This window comes from Pantherophis guttatus, chromosome 4, assembly GCF_059756535.1.
Source record: "Pantherophis guttatus breed Tessera chromosome 4, ASM5975653v1, whole genome shotgun sequence".
NCBI lineage: Eukaryota > Metazoa > Chordata > Lepidosauria > Squamata > Colubridae > Pantherophis > Pantherophis guttatus.
Genome location: NC_142066.1, coordinates 47109306 through 47128648, shown reverse-complemented (window position 1 = coordinate 47128648; position 19343 = coordinate 47109306). Strand labels below are relative to the sequence as shown.

At 38.3% G+C, this 19343-nt stretch overlaps 1 protein-coding gene across 4 annotated transcripts in view; it reads right to left on the bottom strand.

Annotated features, from left to right (window-relative positions):
* OSBPL7 (oxysterol binding protein like 7) overlaps positions 1-19343 on the bottom strand; it is a 49229-nt gene that overhangs the window by 3913 nt on the left and 25973 nt on the right. For all 4 annotated transcript variants that reach the window (XM_034415603.3, XM_034415604.3, XM_034415605.3 and 1 more), the window contains 12 exons: positions 18789-18937; positions 17342-17449; positions 15528-15659; positions 12923-13016; positions 9859-10172; positions 9454-9591; positions 6533-6596; positions 5998-6076; positions 5752-5896; positions 4960-5104; positions 786-912; positions 390-512 (listed from right to left, as the gene is read on the bottom strand). In XM_034415603.3, the coding sequence (XP_034271494.2) occupies positions 390-512; positions 786-912; positions 4960-5104; positions 5752-5896; positions 5998-6076; positions 6533-6596; positions 9454-9591; positions 9859-10172; positions 12923-13016; positions 15528-15659; positions 17342-17449; positions 18789-18937 (1618 nt within the window). The remainder of the gene's footprint in view (positions 1-389; positions 513-785; positions 913-4959; positions 5105-5751; positions 5897-5997; positions 6077-6532; positions 6597-9453; positions 9592-9858; positions 10173-12922; positions 13017-15527; positions 15660-17341; positions 17450-18788; positions 18938-19343) is intronic.

Below are 19343 nucleotides of genomic sequence, written 5' to 3'. Positions count from 1 at the left end.
TTAGGCAATTGGGTTGTGTTTATTGTCATTGGCAACATCCCAGGGTCATATGACTGCATTTTCTGAGCATTGCCAAAAAAAACCCTACATTTACGTTCGGCAAAACTGAGCCCACAGCAAGCCACTGGTTTGCTTAATGATTGCAGATTCGCTTAATGACCATGGTGATTTCCTTAACAACCACTCCAATAAAAGTTATAAAATCAAGTTAGTCACATGACCGTCCCCCTTTACAACCATTACTAATTTTGGTCTTGATGGGCAGGCTCTATTATGATTAAACTTTAAGACCGGTTCTCATCATATTTGGTTTTTTGGAAGAAGAATAACAAAAAGTAGGTGCTACACATATGGCCAAGAGACCCAAAATAAAGCAAGGAAGGAAGCACCTGAAAAAGCGGGCCTGGTGGAAAATATTGTTATCATCCATCACACGACGCCGATCTCGCTGCAGCTGCTCAATCCTTCGTTTTTGAGATTCTGCCGCCTGTACATTTCCCTCTTCCAGATACCTGGGGGAAGCCACCAAATTCAGAGACACTGCTTTTAATTCACACAATATGCAGGAGGTCAGGATTATCACGCACCTTTAAAGTCACTCAAGGGCAGTTTTAATGCTCATTCTTACTTTGTTTTTGTATCCATTTTATAACTGGTACTGGCAATTTTGTAACTGCCAGAAGTACAAAGTGCAAAGGTAGGATGATATTAATGCATCTTTTACAAAAAAATAAATAAATGGAAAAATAAAGGAAAATTTTTATCTATCACTTCCTGGCCCTTACCGTTGGTCAGGCCTCAACCTTGTGTCTGTAGATGGTAGGAGGCGTTTCAGCTCTGGAGTTAGTTCATTCAGCTCCAGCGCAAACTGAGTGAAACCATAACTCTTCTCTTGGTCTCGAGGCATGAGATCTAGAAGAGAGGGAGAGAGGGGGAAGAAGGGGGAGAGAGAGAGAGACAGAGACATACCTGTTAACAAACTATCACTGGGTAGGGAAGTAAGTGTTAGGCCTATTCATATTCCTTAGAGACATCCCAAAGATTATCAGCTGTGTTGGAAATAAGTCTGAAATGAAAGTGAGATTGGCTCTGATCTTGGTATCTCTTTAAAGCTGATGGTATCTCTTTAAAGCTGAACATCCATAAATCTGAATGATATATTTCATACTCATAAATGAGATTACTGTATAAAATAATATTTTATTGTAATCATATCAATAAGACTTAGCAATGTGGCACTTAATCCTATATTGGTAATAATGAGGGAAACAGAAGAATCTATAAATGGTCATAATTGATAGTGATGACCATCAACATTCTAAGATGGAGGTGAAAGACAGTTTTGCTCTTCTGCACTCATAATTAAAAGAGTGCTGGGTTCAAGTTATTTTAAATGACCAGTTGAAGAAAGTATCCAATTTTAACTTGAATTCTAGAAATGTGCTGCTTCTGAATTATTTCCTTAAAAGTATGTAAGTAGAAATAATAAGGCTGGACTTCAGAGATGAAGAGTCAATAAAAGTTGTCTTATGATTACAACAGGATCTGAATACCAAAATTTAATTTGGCTGTTCCTTCACTTATTACTTTCGCTGTCTTGCTTTTTGACTACCCTAGGGTGTTCAAAATCTCACACTTTGCCATTACTTGAAATCTAGGATCATTTTCATCATCCTCTAGATTCAAGATATAGTTATGCTTCATTTTGACAGCTTTCTTCAATGCTAGTCATTGACTTCAAATTATAAGTCTGCATCCATGTGGTAAAGCAAGTTCTTCCAGCCATTTTGATTTTTTACTGATTTCCATGCTGCAGCAAAGTGTTTCATTAAGTATACACCTTTTGCATCTACTTCTTCATCAAATTTCTCCTCCAATATAAATATAATCCCAAAAAAATTCCTATGAAGTCTTATTTGCCAGAATGATCCCCTCTCTCTGAATTGGATATGTCAAGTTTCCAATATTTTGTGCATAAATTATCTATGGATGGATGAGCAGAAACATGGTCTAAAATAAGGAGAACCTATTGATGGTTGTCTTGCCAAGGCCCACCAATAAGCCTTTCTTCAGGATCATTACCATTTTTATAGGAAGCCAAGAACGTGATCTGAAGAAAGAAGATTTCTTCTTCTATCAGCAAATTTAATTCCAACAAAAGATTTCTACAAAGGCTAAAAATCTAGATCTCTACATAGATATGCTCCAAAGTTTAAAATCCTGGACCTTTTTCTTCATTCTTTGGTTCTTATACTAAAGGCCATTTTTTTATGCTGGCTAAATAATTGTACTGGATTTGTACAGTATTTACAAATGAATCCTGTCTCATTCCAGGCACTTTCTTCCTCTTCATGCTACCTCTAACCCTCACGCTGCTATCTTATTTTCAGGTAATATTTCTAGTCCTTCAATTGGAACTTGTCTAGCTTGGGGTATAAAGTGATTGAAGTACCAGTCATAAAAAAAGTGCTTATACAACACTGAATAACAATTTTTTTTCAACGTTTTGCTTCCTGAAAAACTTTTGGTGATCGTGCCAGACTTCTTCAAACTGAACGTAGTCGTTTCAGAATGACTATGTCACATAAAAATCTTGAGAAATATGAAATTAATTTTTAATGGCCATAATGTATTTATTTGGATAATGTTTCTGATATGGTGTATGAATTCAATAGGAATAAAAAGATTTTGCTGCTGATCTTTTAATAAATATTCAATAGTTCAAATACCAACTTTTATGAAAAGGGCCAAGTTAAATTTGGTTTATTTCATTTCTTAATAAATGTGTATTATTCCTCCTCTCTTGAAGGAACTAGACACCAGTTAACTAGATAGTGGAATACTCTCATTTATTCTACAACAGAGCACCAGGCTCTTTGTTACCATCTGTTTATGGGAGATTTCAATGCAGGACTTGGTTCTAACAACAGTATCCCTTTTTTCTCCCCAATTTAAAGAAACCAAAGGTTTACTTTCTCCAACATCCTAGAAACCCGGAAGATCCTAAACTAAATGTTTTTTTATTTATACCATCTAGTGTGTAATTTTTTCTCAGTCATGATTAACTGGGGCTCCACTTTTTGAAAAGTTTGGAAAATACCAAGTTATCCGCAGGGAGGGAAGAAGGAAATGACAGTATTGCATCACAAGCTCCGCCTCTTTTGTTCATGCATTGTGATGTTGCACAAATGTACAGAGCTTGCTTCATAATATGCTTTTGTTGTTTTGATGACATACAAGATGGGAAGATCACTCTGCAGTGTTTGAGTACGTACAGCATGTATTAACTTTTCCTTATTTATTTAGTAAATGCATAGACTGCCCATCTCATATGTCTCTGGGCAGCACAATTAAAATAGAATAAAAATAGTGAAAAAACACCTACATGTCTTTTCTGTGCTTTCCCACTGCACTGTTTAAAAGCAATGATCTGAAAGCTGCAATCTGAGGAGGTCTCAGGTTCTAATTCTATAATGCCAGAACTTCTGAAAACTAATAGTACTTGATTGCCCACCTTAACTGTTTTATTCTGTCAAATTTAACAATCAGACTTATGCTAACATGTTAGTCCCTAGCAACTATCATACCAACTTGTAAAAAGTAATTTCAATTATTTTGAATTAATTACTTCCAATTATGTACCCGTGAAATCTATTCTCAGTTTCTGGCATATGATATATTAGTTATTTTAATGGAAAACCATTTTCCTGGAAAAACTGGAAGTTGAAGATATGGTGTGCCCAGAGCAAGCTAGTTTAGTAGGGGCACATCAACACTTGACTATTTTTTTTGTCTCAAACTACCAAGCCATTTAAGCCATTAATATCTCCTGGCAAAGGTTTATATCAGTCCTTATGGATTTAAAGGCTGCCTTTGATATTTTCCCAAAGGGAATTTCATGGCCTAAATTTAGTACTGTTTTCACTGATACAGAGATTAACAGATTTAATCTTTTTCATCTAGAGTCTACTTTACAGTGTGATGTCAAATAGAATATAATTTGACTAATCCCATGCTCGTCATAGAAAGGTTTGCAGGACTACTTTCTTGCTCCAAATCTGTTTAATTTGTATTTAAATGATTTGCTGGAGATTTGTTCATCCAATTTTCAATTATCCCCCACTGATGACATTGACATCTCAATGACAGCTATACAGCTGATGTCACCTTTTTTTTATTACACTGAGGGGGGTAGGAAAATACCCCACAGAAGATATATTGTATGTGTGTAAAAGGGGAGAAAGGATGAAAAACTTATAACATGAGAACATTAAATGATATAACATCTGAACTTATTTGAGACCTATTTAGACAGGTGGATAGTAAATACCATTTTTAAATGGACTTTATTTCTCTAACTGATATGTTTAAAATGGGCTCCTTCAACCTAGTGCACAAAGTACGAACTAGGAACAAGGTGTGTGTGTGTGTGTGTGTGTGTGTGTGTGTGTGTGTGTCTTACCCAAAGCATATGCAAAGCAGTACATTAGGGAAAAGAAAATCACAAATCTGATTTTCACAGATGCCCATCCCCCTGTTTAGCATTTCCTAACAAAGGAATGCCACACACTTCCAAACAATTGCAAAGATGAGCACATACAAATGCACAAATGTGTATACTAGGTTTTGAGGTTACTTAAAAGATATAAATTGTACATCTGATTATATTAAATGTAAATCATATTTAATTTTGTCATTTTTTGCCATTCTGTTAATTTGGTTTATAAGACTACTAACACATTAAAGATCAGCTTCCCTGGATCTTACATTGTACAGATGGGCTGAAATTGCACGTCTCACAAATTGTCACCTATGAAATCTGGGGATTCTGGAAACTGCTGGTGAAACCGATCTGGAGCTTACTAAATTAGGGGAAACCTGGTCTATAAATAAACAGACAATCCCATAAAAGCAGCTAATACTTCCCCATAGCAATCCTTAGTAGAATTGATTTCTTACTGGACTTCCAGAGGCACTTTCCAACAGGAGGCACACCACGATACAACCCTTCGTGCCACTTCCCGAAAAGTCGATGGATAACCTTGCCATTATGGCTGTGAATGGCACCCTGCACCTCATTGACTCCAGAGCCCCAGTAGCGTGCCTGCCAAAAAGAGAAGTTAAGGTAGATAGGCTTCTTACCAGCTTTCTGTTCATCTGGTGGGAAGCCAAGGAGATGTCTGAGAAGATACAATGAAGATGGAAAGAAAGGGACAAACCTGAGGCTCAAAAGGAGATAAATCAAATACAAAAAGGAAAAGGATGAAGCTTAATGACTCCAAAAAAGAACATGAGAGATGAGATGAGTATGGAATGAAAGCATTACCATATTGATTAAGAGTATCAGTCAAGAAATTAAAGGAGAAGGAAGTAAGTACCACAAACCAGGACCACAAAACACAGGAAGATATATCAAGGCAGAAGGGGTATTTAAGATTCTACGTCAGAGGGAACAGGCCATAGCTCAGTGGCAGTGCACCTGCTTCATATCTGAGAGGGGTCCAGGTTTTAATTCACAGCACTTCCAGATGGATCAATCTGAGGTTCCAGGGAACTACTACTAGTGAAGCTGAAGACAATATTCAGCCAGATGGAACAATAATCTACTACAGCTTGATATTCAATAGCCTCAGAGTTGACATTCCTGAATTTAAAAACAGGATGAAGAACCAGAAAGAGGAGTTAAGCAGAGACCAGAGGAAAACAGGACATGGCAGGAGTGAGGCAAATCAGATCCGTATTAGAACTCACTTTGCAGAAAGTAAGCTTGCAGTGGTATCTGCTGTCTCTCGTGTTTCGAATCAACACCTCACCGTAATGTTCAATCCAACGCTGGCCACTCAGGATATTGTGAATGCAAGAAGTCACCTTGTTCCATTCATAGTGATCCCCAAACCTTTTGAAGGGAGAATAAAAACAATAAAAGAAGTGAGAATATTGGGGTGTGTGCGGGGGAGAGATCATCGAGAGGGATAACAAATAGGCTCTGTGACTCACCTGGGAAGCTGGACATTCACTGTACCAACTGGAATTATCTCAAGGGATTTACCCCAGAACTTATTTTTCCACTTCATGTCTAAACAAAACAAAATTCAAGGAAAAAGAAATGAAGTATGAAGTCACAATAATTATTACTTTAGGACTTGCATCAAATTAAATTGGGGTATTTAGATTATTGCAATTGAGCCCACAACTGAGGTTCACCAAACATGCTGGGACTAACAATCCAAAAATTCTCAATCAATTGTGGTTCCAACAAATCAGTTTTATTCAGCAGTGTGATCAATGTGACACTATTCTGTTTTAGGTTACAACTCCCATCATATCTAATTAATCATGGAGATACCTCTAGGTGGATGTTATTTCTTATAAAATTAATCTTTTGGACTTTGTATAGATCTAGTTCTAGGAAAGAACCTGACAAGTAATACTATTCTTTGTTTTGATCAAAAGAGCAGTCAATACAGTTTTCATTAGAACAAATTCCACCCATTTTCCCTGTTTTCCAATCGCGAATAGCTTTTTGCCTCACCTTGCCAGAAAATGAAATTTTCAGACTCTGCATGGCAGGCAGAGATAGGGGGATGATGGCTCACCTGCAATTGAGATGGGACAGACAAAAGAGGACAAAAGAGTCTAAATCATTGTGGCTATCTGAATCATCTTGATGTTGTTCATAAAGATATTTCAAAATTATGGCTTTTATTTATAATTCTAAAATATTGAATAATTCTAAAATATGGAAATTCAGAGCATCACAAACACTCTCACAAAATAGGTTGCTTGGAAGGAAGATTCTTGTTTATTCTCAAAACCACTTCCATATTGCCCATGGATAGACATGAAAGACTAATTAGTTAGAAAGCAAATTGTTCCCTACTTCCCATTTAATTTTTTTTTCCTTTCAAAAATTCTAGAAATAGTAACAGAAGTCTCAAGGGCCAAAGGTGTGAGTTTGTTGGCACACTGGCATATATGCTTATGCTCTGATTCTCATCTGCATTCCAAGTTAGCAAAAATATTGGACAAGTATATTTCATGCACTTTTTATCACTGCAGCATTCTTCAGAAGTAATAGAATGTAACTGCCATCATTCCCAGATAAACATGAGGATTTGCAGATAATGGAAAGATTTGTTACAATTGTTTTCTTTTATTGCATTTGTTCCTCATTTTTACATGAGGATTCAAGATAGCATACACATTCATTCATTCACTCACTCATTCACTCACTCACTCTATAATATCTTTTTCAAAGATGACTAGAAAATGCAGAAACCCATAAAGACGAGATCCTGAAATATTCCAAAAATATTATTCCATTTGAAAACTAAATCACCAAAGATAAAATATTAAGCATGGTATGTTGTTGGAAGAAATGTCCATCTGGGTTCAGTTCCAAGTGGGGAAAAAGACACTGGAAACATTGAGACTGCTTGGAAAGATGGTTTTTTTTAATGGTGGATAGGACCACATGGCTTGAGTTCCTGAACAGAAAAGTCGATCACATGCTTCAAGGTGTTGGGTGAAGAAAAAAGGGCCGAGATGCTGAGAGTGCCTGAGTTTTATACCCTCTGTTGGGTCCCACCTTAGTGTTTCCTGTTCCTGTATAAGAAATGTATCCTGATTGGTTGTCAGACTCCCAGGGAGCGGGGGTCGTGCTAGCCTTGCTGGCTGATGTAATCTTCCCAGGTGCCATGTGGAGAATTTCTGTTGCTAGATGCGTAGAGGCTAATCCTGTCTTTGTTATATAGAATGAATTGGCACAGGCCTTAATGGCCCATTGACAAAGGTGCCCCCCCCCCTGAGTTTCTGCCTCTCTTTTGGGGGGAAACTTTTTTAATATTTCCAAAAATTCCATTTTTCTAGGAGGAGGTGTGTGCTAACTTCCTACAGTATGTTAAATACCTTCTGCATAATTAGAAATTTAAAAAAAGATAATCAGAGAAAGGTAACAGTGTATTACCACTAAAATTAACCATTCAGGGTCACTGTTAGGAAAGATGGCACGATCCAAATTATTATCTCTCATCAAAGGATTCCTCGTGATGAACAAGTAATAATTAGGACATGAGAATTTGGAAAAAGGCAGAAATCCAAGAGATTGAAGATGAAGCTGTGGATACACTGGTACCGTTCTGGGGGTTCAGACACTGATTCATTATGGGTCATTTTCAGTTTAATGGCATCTGTTATCTGAGGCAGCAAGCAGGGTAGAAATGATTAATGGCTTGTTAATTTTTGTTCTGGCTCAGTTCAGATTCTCGAAGATACTGGTAGGAGAACTCAACAGATACTGAATGTTCTCCATAGCCACTTTGTTCCCAGTAAGATACCACAACTTGCAAATTTGTGTCTCTTAGGCAAATATTTCTCTTTGGAAAAGGGGCCTATTTTGCTCCCATGAATCAGCTGCCAAGCCATTCATCCAGATAATGCCAAGTTCCCTGCTATTCTGATTCAGAGATTGGAAAGCCTTGATGGTACAGTGGTCTAAGCACCCTGTTATTAACACAGCTGCCTGCAATTACTGCTGGTTCGAATCTCTCCAAGGCTCAAGGTTGACTCAGCCTTCCATCCTTTCTAAGGTAGGTGAAATGAGGACCCAGTTTGTAGGGGCAATAAGCTGACTTTGTATAAAATATACAAAAGTATGAAGGCTATTGCTTAACACATTGTAAGCCGCCCTGAGTCTCCGGAGAAGGGCGGCATATAAATCAAATTTAAAAAAAATAAAAAATAAAAATAAAATGTCCTTCAAGTTCACCCACATCAACCATATTTCTCTCCCTATTAGTTTTAATTTTAAAAGCTGTAATTTCCCCTCCTCCATTGTTGTACTATTCCTCATCCTACTCTACTCTAGAGAGGAAGGAAAATAATTATCTTATTAGCTGGGATGGATGAGGGGAAAAAAATCTCTGTGTCCATTTTATATAATACTGTATTTCCTATATGCTTTGGCTGATATGTCTAATATCTAAAACTAGGACAATAAAGGCAATTATCTCTGACCAAAGATGGTATAAAATAGCAGATCTTCCACTTCATAAGAGTAGGAAGTTTCTTCTAATGCACTGAGAAATTTCCACATCTGGAATCTTTACTATATTTCTCCTCCTACCTCAAAATTATCCACGACTGCCAAAATCTCACCCTGAGAATTCAGCACAGAGAAGAATGCAAAATTATCAGATAATCATGCGTGAGATTTCAACCATCTTTAACTTCAATGAATTATTTTACATTCATAATGGAAGTCACAAGCACCATATTGCCAATCTTTTGGTAATGTTCAGCCAAATCTACTTTCCTGTAAATTTCTATCTGTTGGCTGTAATCCTTTTCCTTCCTTATCATTGGAAGAAAACCCTGATCGATCTTCTCCATGCAGCGTAAAAGTCATTGGAAAACTTGAGATCCTGCCTGCGACAGCTGCTTATGCCCAATTACCTGTTCACTTAGGAAACGAAACCCCTTGTCGGGACGGACACACTCGTATGTTTCTCCCAACACAGGGTTGAATGGTTTGCTGCCAGCACGGTAGTAAGTAGAGGCATAGGCAGATACAGCAAAGGCAGCTATGCAGAGCTGTTAGAAAGAAGCAGAAAACATTAAGTATACTTGCAAGAAGGTGGGGGGGGGGCAGAATCAGCCATGAATGTACTTGGAAGTAAGGGAAGGCCCTAAGAAGTTTATTTTCTGCAGGTAACATTACAGAGGTTGATTTTCCAAACAGGCAGAACATTCTTAAGACACATTCTTCTATCAACTGCTGAAATTAAATAGATAGATAGATAGATAGATAGATAGATAGATAGATAGATAGATAGATAAATAGATAGATAGATAGATTACCAATCTTTCACAGGGGTCCAAACTGCAGCTGGCTGCATCCAGCAGGGCAGTGTACTCCAATTCTTCACAAAGGCGTTGCAGCATGTTGAGTGGCTCATTCAACTGCACCGGCATGGAGACCTTGGAGAGATCTTTGCCAATGTTGTTACGAAGAATGTTCCAGAGGCTGATGTCATTGGCATGGTTGTGGGAAGCTGGTAGGCAGTTCCTCCGGGTTATCCCAGGTCCCGGCCCAGGAAGATACAAAGGCAGAGGCACTGGCATACCTAAGTTCATCTCGGAAGAGTTCCCAATACATTGCATAGGGCCTGAGCCTAGTGAAGGGGGGGTAGAAAATAGTCAATTGTATATGCTGGATCCCTAGATATCACCTTGGGTACCCATTAGATGCCATAGCCCACCTAACAAAGAAAAACTTTCTTTAAATTGTGGTGGTACAAATTGCCTCAACTTTAGAAGTATTCCAGTGAGCGTTTTGATCATGTGAATGGCATCTCTGAATTAATTAATTTTCCTTTACCTTTGATTTTTATTACATAGATTTTTTTTCTAAGATAGAGGGATTGTTGTATTGTTAGCATTGAAATGGGCTACTGTGCCTAAAGAAATAAATAATAAAAGAAATAAGTAATATTCATTTTGCAAGCAAAGCATAAGTCTTGAAAAACATGTATTTATAGAAATACTTGTTGATCCCAAAAAGGCTATTCTGGTATGGTAGTGAGCATCCTAATGCATCCTCAATTCACTTTCTGGTAAATGGATATTTCAAAACTGACATGACCACCATGACAAACATTTTTTTCAATTGGTCTACCTACCTTGGCAGATAGAAACGTTCCCCAAATTCCATATAGTATATGATGTTGGCCTAAAATATGCCTTTGATATTTATTCCATTTACATACTGCTAATGTACTATATATTCTTGATACAATGATAATAACGATTATCATACAATCATAAAGCATAAACTTATTTTACTAACCTAATGTTGTTTCCCCATATCACACTAACCTAAAAGCAAATAAATTACCTAATAGATGACCCCAACCACTAAAGTTTTAAAAGATTTAAAATTTTAAATCTGGCTTTAAGATTAGAGGCCAACATTCTGTTTTCTTGACCAAGAAACAACTGTCAAAAATCTTGGCCACAAAAGCATATTCTACTAGTTTATATGTTTCCAAATATTCCTGTCAAAAAGCTCCTGAATTAAATCAAAGAATCATCCTCCTGACCTTATTTCCAACAGTGATATGATAGATATTTCATGGAAGCAAAGGAAGCAAAGAAGAAATCACTTTTGCTTCATTGTTTATCAGAGCATCTGGTAATATGCCATTATGGAAGTACCATTACTAATTAACAATGGGGTACCTCAAGGTTTGTTTTGGGCCCAGTGCTCTTCAATATCTTCATAAATGATCTAGATGAGGTGATAAAAAGGGAACTCATCAAATTTGCAGACAACACCAAACTGGGGGGAATTGCCAACACTTTGGAAGACAGACTCAAGATTCAGAAGGATCTTGACAGACCTGGACATTGGGCCTTAACTAACAAAATGCAATTCAGTGGTGAGAAAAGTAAGATCCTATAGTTAGGTAGGAAAAACAAAAAATATAGGACAAAATAGGCAGCCCTGGCTTAACAGTGATAATTGTGAGAGGATCTTAGTGTCCTAGTGGACCATTACTTAAGTATGAGCCAGCAGTGTGCTGCAGCTGTCAAAAAAGCCAATGCAGTCTCAGGTTGCATCAACAGAGGGCTAGCATCAAGATCACAAGAAGTGATAGCATCATTCCATATTGCACTCATGAGGCCCATACTTACAACCACTTCTGGGTGCCACAATACAAAAAAATATGCTGAGACTCTAGAAAAAATGCAGAGAACAGCCACAAACATGATAAGGGGCCTAAACCATATGATGTATAGTTAAGGGAATTAGGTATGTCTAGCCTAACAAAGAGAAGGATTAGAGCTGACATGGTAGCTGTCTTCAGGTATTTGAGGGGCTGCCACAGGAAGGAGAGGGTCCACTTATTCTCCAAAGCACCTGAAGACAGGATGCAAGAAGCAATCAGTAGAAGCTTTTAAAAAGAGATCCAATATGGAATGAAGGAGAAATTTCCTGACAGTAAGAATAATTAATCAATGGAATAGCTTGCCTCCTGGAGTTGTGGGTGCTCCATCGTTGGAGGTCTTCAAGAAAAAATAGACAGCCATTTGTCCAGGATGTAACAAAGTCCCCTGTCTTGGGCAGGAGGATTGGACTAGAAGATCTCCAAGATCCCTTGCAGCCCTATGATTCTATGAACTTGCGTTATAGTGGATAAATGCATAGACTAAAACTAGAGAACTATGAATCCTATTCCTGCCTAGGCATGAACTCACCTGGGTGGATAGTCACTCTCTCCTAGAACTAGGAAGAAGACAGTGGCAACTATTTCTGAAAATGTTGTCAAGAAAACCATATAGATTCATTCAGGCAATGGCCAGAAGTCAAACTTATTCAAAGGTGCATGTACATATGTACGTGTATGTGCACACACAGGCACACAAATTACTAGTCTATAGATAGAAATCAATTCTGTCATCTAAGAATCTGCTCAGTCAAGCCAAACTCATACAACATAAGCTTCATCATTATATCTAACAATAGTAAATTCTATACATCACTTGTTATGGAAAGAAGACCACACAGAAGATATATGAAGACCCTTTCCAATCTACATTTCTAATTCACCTTCCAATATTTGATTTTAACCAACCTGATCTTATTTTTGGAATCACAATTTCAACACTTCATGAGGGAGTCAGGTTATAGAAAGATCATCTTTACTCAACCTTCCATAATCTGAGACTCATCTGACATGTTGGAATGACGACTCAAAAAATTTCCAGCCAGCATGGCTAATGGACTGTTATTTCTGAAAGCTGAAATCCCATTATTATTGGAAAGCATGATAATTCCCCTTGTCCTATCTTTCAACCCCAGCTCCCTACGGAAGTTTCTCCCCCTATAGGCACACATCTGCCCATTCCTTGGATCAAGTACCTTTGTGATAACGGTCAGAACTTCCTGGCATATCCACCATCTCCTCTGAGATACTGTTGGTGACTTCACTGACACAGGATTCATCATCCGTGGCCTGGAGGAGCAACAGGAGGTTACACAGACCACAGCAAGTAGGGAGCTACCAGGGAAGAGCAAAAATGGGCAAGAAGAAAGGAAGGAAGGAACAAAGCTGCTATGTCAGGAAACTGAGGCAGGACCACAATGTGAGAGGATACTGAAGGATGGATCTCCTATGGATCCATTTTTTAACAAGTTTATGATGAGGAAAATATTGCCTAGGTGAGGCAGATTCTATCCTGCTTATAGCCTCCAATCACAGTAGGAATCTTATAAACACAAGTTTTAAGCTCTAAAGAATGATACATAGAGAGCAGGATATTTTCTTTTCTCTATATAAAAAAGTGAAAGAGTAGGAGAACTATTTCCTTTAATTCATAACCATAAAATGTTCAATGTAAAAACTGAAGTCAGTGCTAAGTAAGATTGCTTCTGGTTGATACAAATTTAAATAGAGTATATATCTTATTTTTCCCCAGGCATTTGGGTCAGGTAGCTAGATGAGCACTGCTATTGGTTTTTTCTATGATTGGACTTTACTTATTCATTAATCAAGTTTATTTGGTTCCCCATACCACAAAAAGTGACTCTGGGCAGCCTACAACAATACAAGTAAAAACAGTAAATAAATAAGACAACTATTAGTTAACACAATTGTATAATAATTATTAAAAAGAATTAAAAATTATAAAAGCAAAGCTAAAACAGGAAAGAATAATGGATGAAGAGATACTAATAAGAGAAATACCTCATAAGTTATTGTTTATCCTCAGAACTGAGGATATTTTGTCAATATTTATGTCTTTTAATCCTTGAAAATCATCTAAACTAATTTGTGAAAAATGGGTGACTATAGGAAAAATCTTACAAATAAATAAATAATAAATGGGCAGTTTATACCCAAAGAACTGTCAAGGGCAAGTCATTGTTTAAAGATAAGGAACTGTAAAGGAGAATACAGGCCTTAAAACTGCCAAAATATAAAATTTAAATGACAAATGGATGATAGACTCAGTTCTCTCTCTGCTCAATCCAAAATAGACATGTACAGTATTTCCATTTAAATTATGATAATTGGTATCAAATTTGAAGCTATAAACTTAAACTAAAACATTTACAACTTACATAACCTTATGCTTCTTATATTCTTTTATGTGAAATGCTGGCTGTTTTGAGGACTTGGAGATTGAAGGGAAGGAAGAGACAGCAACAAAAAAGAATACTCAGAATCCCCAGCTCCATATTACACGGACACTAAAGCAACCTTAGCCATTTTAAGATGTGTGGACCAATTCCTAGAATTTCCCCCAGCCAGCATGGCTAGCTGGAGAATCCTGAGAGCAGGTCCACACATCATAAAATAGCCAAGGTTGAGAAACACTACAGTAAAGGTTGGACGTGGAGCTGCCTGAAAGACGGGACAATACAGTCAAGTTGAGAGGCCTTTGAAAGGGCAGAAAAGGCCCTTTTGTGTCTTTCGGAGAAGTATGTCCCAGAGACATTAAGAGACATAAAATCTTAACTTTATCCCAAGAATCTAGATTTATTTCCACGTGGGAAAAGATGGTAATGGCAGGAAAGATCTAAGCTAAAAAAGCAAAAAGGTCTGGATTCTGCTAAGCTGACATTTTCCAATCAAAAAAGGGAACCGGGAGAAGCAGGCGCTGAAAACAACAGGTAGGGTTTGGGGTATGTGGCTCTAACTGATTGGAAAATGGAGTGGGAAGGTCAGCTGCTAGGGGAAGGGGGGAGTGGCTTGGCTCTTGACTAATTGGCAAAAGGAAGAAAGAGAAATGGAAAAAAAAATAAGAGAGAAGTGATGATCACATTAATCTAAAAAACAGAATACAATGATACGTTATAAGAAACATGAAATCATCCCTTTGGTCTTAGATTAAAGCTAATTTGACCAATTGATCATTTCCAACGAATAATAAAACAACCAGGTAAACTATAGCCGAGATGCACTGCATATGCAATAAACTGTACATGTTCAATTGCTAAATGTAATTGCACATTTAGGTATATCTAATAGCTATTTCTTAGCTGCCAGCAGATGGGGCAAATGATTCATTGAAAACCTGTCCATGCTATTGCCCTGAGTTGACCCTAAGCTCTTGCAGCTGGGTATATTATAACGAATTCAGCAAGAATTGTGCAAATAATTGCACCTCAATTTTCAACTTTCAGAAATAGAAGTGTGCTTAAGATGACAACTCCCTTGAGATGATAACTCCCTTACATGGCCTCTGAAAACACAGCTATTCCTGTCCAGCTGCAGGGTTCCTTCCACCAGCCAGATTTCCACCTGTTGTTGAGACTTCCCATAAAGATTGGGCATCATCTGTTCACTATGAATAACCTCATCAAGTTGATTTATATGCTGAATTTCCATAGGTCTGTTCAGAGCAGCCCAAAACAGATGTGCCCCTCCCAACAAGGGAGAGAAGCATGCAAATTCTTAGCAAGGTGTCTCCCAAAAAAAGACTTCCTGAAATGCAAACTTTTCACAGCTATTGTCACTAACCTCATTCTCAGATGAGCTGGCTGACAGAAATACCTCACAGGCATCAAAGAACTCAGTATGTGAATCCGAAAGAGAGACAATGCTGCAATTTGAGAGCTGTTGTTTCTGTCCTTTAACCAACAGAGCGTCTGGCTGAAATTGGGAATACAAAAATTCTTCATTTTTTTTATTACTGAATTTTCAATATTAATAATAAAGAGGTCAGTCAAAATGTTACCTTCAAATAGGTGGCAAGTGTAAACTGAGATGTAATCTAAATTAGTGTTTGTCAACTCAGCAATTTAAAGATGTGTGGACTTCAATATGTTAACACCAACTTCCACAATTCTCCAAACAGCCTGGCTGGCTAGAGAATTGTGGCAGTTGAAATCCACATATCTTATAGTTGCTGATGTTGAGTAACAGCTATTTAATTCATCCTTCTTTGCTCTAGCACATGGGTGTCAAACTCAATCACATCACATGATGTATTGTGATGGTTTTTGCCTTTGTGGAGCCGGGGTGGGCTTGGCTTGCGTATGACGCATCCGGCCCACAGGTTGCCAGTTTGGATTGGAACTAAAGCACCATGTTTTGGTATACATTTCGTTTTTCATTTATTTTTAAAATTGATACATTTTCTCCTCCATTTCTAGGAAAACAAAGTAAAGCTGCAAAAGCAATTAGGAGCCGTTTGATTTGGTGGAATTCAACCGTTAGAAACTGTCCCATCAGGAAAGAAGAGGAGGAAGGGAGGCAGTGGAACTGAATGAAACTTTAAACCTTTTCTCAGGCTTTTCTTTTTTTTCCTTGGCATTCCAGAGATGGCAGCATCTCTGTCAAGTGGCCAAGGCTCAAAGGGCTGAACTTGGGGGAGGGAGGGAAGAGTTGCTGTCAGATTATGATGATGCCCAATGAAAGTGTTACAGCATTTCTCAAAATTTAAAATAAGGTGTTAAAAACTGTTTGAAAGAAACATCTTCCTGCAAAGCACCAGTTTTTTATGCTGCTGAATTTTTATCTGTAAAGACTTCACATATGCCTTTTCCTGTTCAGCAGTCTCTTTGGAAAAAAAATGTGCTCTTCTCTTCTATAATTATTTTCACCAGCTTCTTTTTATCAAACTTCTCACCTTCTGAAAGATTTGTCACATAATTTAGGCCACGTCATAAGACAAACTGATATTTCAAGAACTGTTAACAAAAATTTTTTTCCATCTGCTCCTGCTTCCCTAATATTATATACATTTCTTACATATAGTGCTTTTAATCTGATTACCAGATTGGATATGTATATCATTCAGAGTCAGTTTTAAGACTGGAGTAACACAACAGACTAATAAACAAAACAAATAATTTATTCAGCCTTTTCATACTGAAAAGTCGAGAACTTGACTCCCAATTTGTATCAATACTTACAGAGGATGATCATAACATCAACAAAATAAAACTCCTTCCATATGATTGCATTTGATAAAATTAAGGCAGAAAATATCATGTTTCCTTCACTACCTTTTAGACAAGAAAATGCCCAATTCCAGCAGCAACAGGGAATATCTATTTATTTTTATTTTTTAATTTAATTAAAATTATATAACCACTTATCTCACTGCTGCGACTCTGGGCAGCTACAATAATTGTCAGATGCCACAAAACAGGAGAGAAGCTATTTCCCCTTGTGATAATTCTCTTAGCTGTTCACCATACTTTTCTCATGCAGCCTAAGGAAGCATTTGTGTGTTAATACATAGTGATTATGCTAGAGATACATTAACTGTCCTGTGATTTCTCGCCATAGAGCAATTCAAGTTATTTTTCACTTAGGGAAATGTTTACCTCATCAGCACTGAATGAGGCAAAAGAATCCAGAGTGGTATCTGAGGAGACGGAGAGAGAATGAAAGCGGCGAATACATTCAGGATTGTCATGAGTCTGAAGAGAAGCCTGGAAGCAGTAAAAAAAAAAAAGGTTGTTATTTTGGCATAGGGGAAATGAGGATGTGAGTGTTAAAGATTGTAAATTAAAACTGGGCACTGATCATTTCCTAAACTGAAGAAACTGAGTTCTGACTTAAAGCAGACAATCACATGCAGGGGACTAAATAATTTGCCATGATGTAGAGCTTTTTACCAGGTTGGTGGTAGTTATCCTCACCTATCCCTAGTTAAGCGGGTGGTTTTAGGCACTGAGTTCTAGTCCCTCTGGAGCAGCAGTCACCAACTGGTGAGAAAATTTTGATGGTCCACAGAAAAATTATTTGCATTTTTTAATATTGCACTAAATCAGGGGTCCTCGAACTACGGCCTCTGGGCCCCGATATGTGCAATGAATGTTTGTGTTGCTGTAGAGAGTCTCCCCCTTTGGGTCTTTTTGTGTCAGTTGGAGTGGGGCAGAAATTCCGACATGGGGTCTGCTTCAGCCTCTTGGTGCAGGGTTTTGGGCGAAGGCTGGAGGGAAGTGCCACTGGTGGCAAGGAGCCGGAGGGCCTTGTTCTACTGGGACTGCATATGGCCTGGAACTGGCTGACCATCTCAGCCCACTGAGCCTCCAGGCGCCGGTATCTGGCCTTGCACTCCTGCAGGTCTTCCCTCTGCTTGAAAAGCCTATGCTTGTAGTCCTGAGTGAGGTGCTTCTGCTGAGCCTCCTTCTCGGCCAGATCCAATTTGAACTGAGCCAGCGGTTTTGCCAACTCTTTCTCGTGGTGGCTCCTTAGCTCAATAACTGCTTCCTGTTGGGGCCCTAAGGAGCCCAGGCAGGGAGGCGAGGAGTGGCTGGCAGGAGGGGTGAGCAGAGAGACCGGCGAGGAACCCCTCGATGTGAGTGACATTGAGTTGGCCACACCCACCCAGTCACATGGCCACCTAGCCACACCCACTCAGCCAGTCATTAGTGGTCCATGGGATTTAAAATTATGAATTTAGTGGTCCCCAAGGTCCAAAAGGTTGGGGACCCCTGCTCTGGAGACATGAAGGCCAGGTGGTGACTGTGGGACAGGTGCTTTCTCTCTGCCCAACCCATCTCACAGAGTTTTCTTGTGGGAAAAACAGGAGGTAGGAGCATTGTATATGAGTATTACAAACTAAAGCTGGAATGGCATCATCATCTTTCCAAGAAATACTTGTTTCAAATACAGGAAATAAGATGGTAGTGGGGTGGTGGGAAGATCGTTGCAGTTTATGTAAAATGAACTGTGCTTGATTTGGGTTGGGGGGGATGTAGGAATTTCTCAGCTAAGCCTTAAACCAACACTTAACAATTCTTTCAAAGAACCATGACCCCTTACACCAGCTGTAGTAGAGTTGATGCCATCTCCAAGGTCATCCTGTGCAGAAGACAGAGTGTCATGTTGCAGATCTAACATCTGCTGCAATTCTTGGAGACGGTCACGCTCAGAGGTCAGCACAGCCAGCACACTGCTGAGAGAACCATGAACTGGCAACAACAACAAAAAAAAATTACAGACAGCATTATATTCCATTAGTTAAGAGGATTCTGTTATCAGGAAAAAATTCCGGAATCCTCAGAATTTTAACTTTCTTGAAGAACCTCAAATTTTATAGACAGCGATTATCAAAGTGGGATTAATACATGCTCAAATAGACAAAGATGGTTTCTCCAGACATTATGAGCTTCAGCCATCATTAATCCCAGCCAGTATAAGCAATTGCAAGAATGGTAGAAACTATAGTAAAAAACCTCTAGAATGTATGAGTACCTACTCTTGAAGTATCAAGGTCCAGTGAAATCTCACAAGATAGAGTTGATTTGATGTGTGGAGAAGCAAGAGAGACAGTGTACTTTCAGGAGGAAATAAGTACCATATTTTTCGGAGTATAAG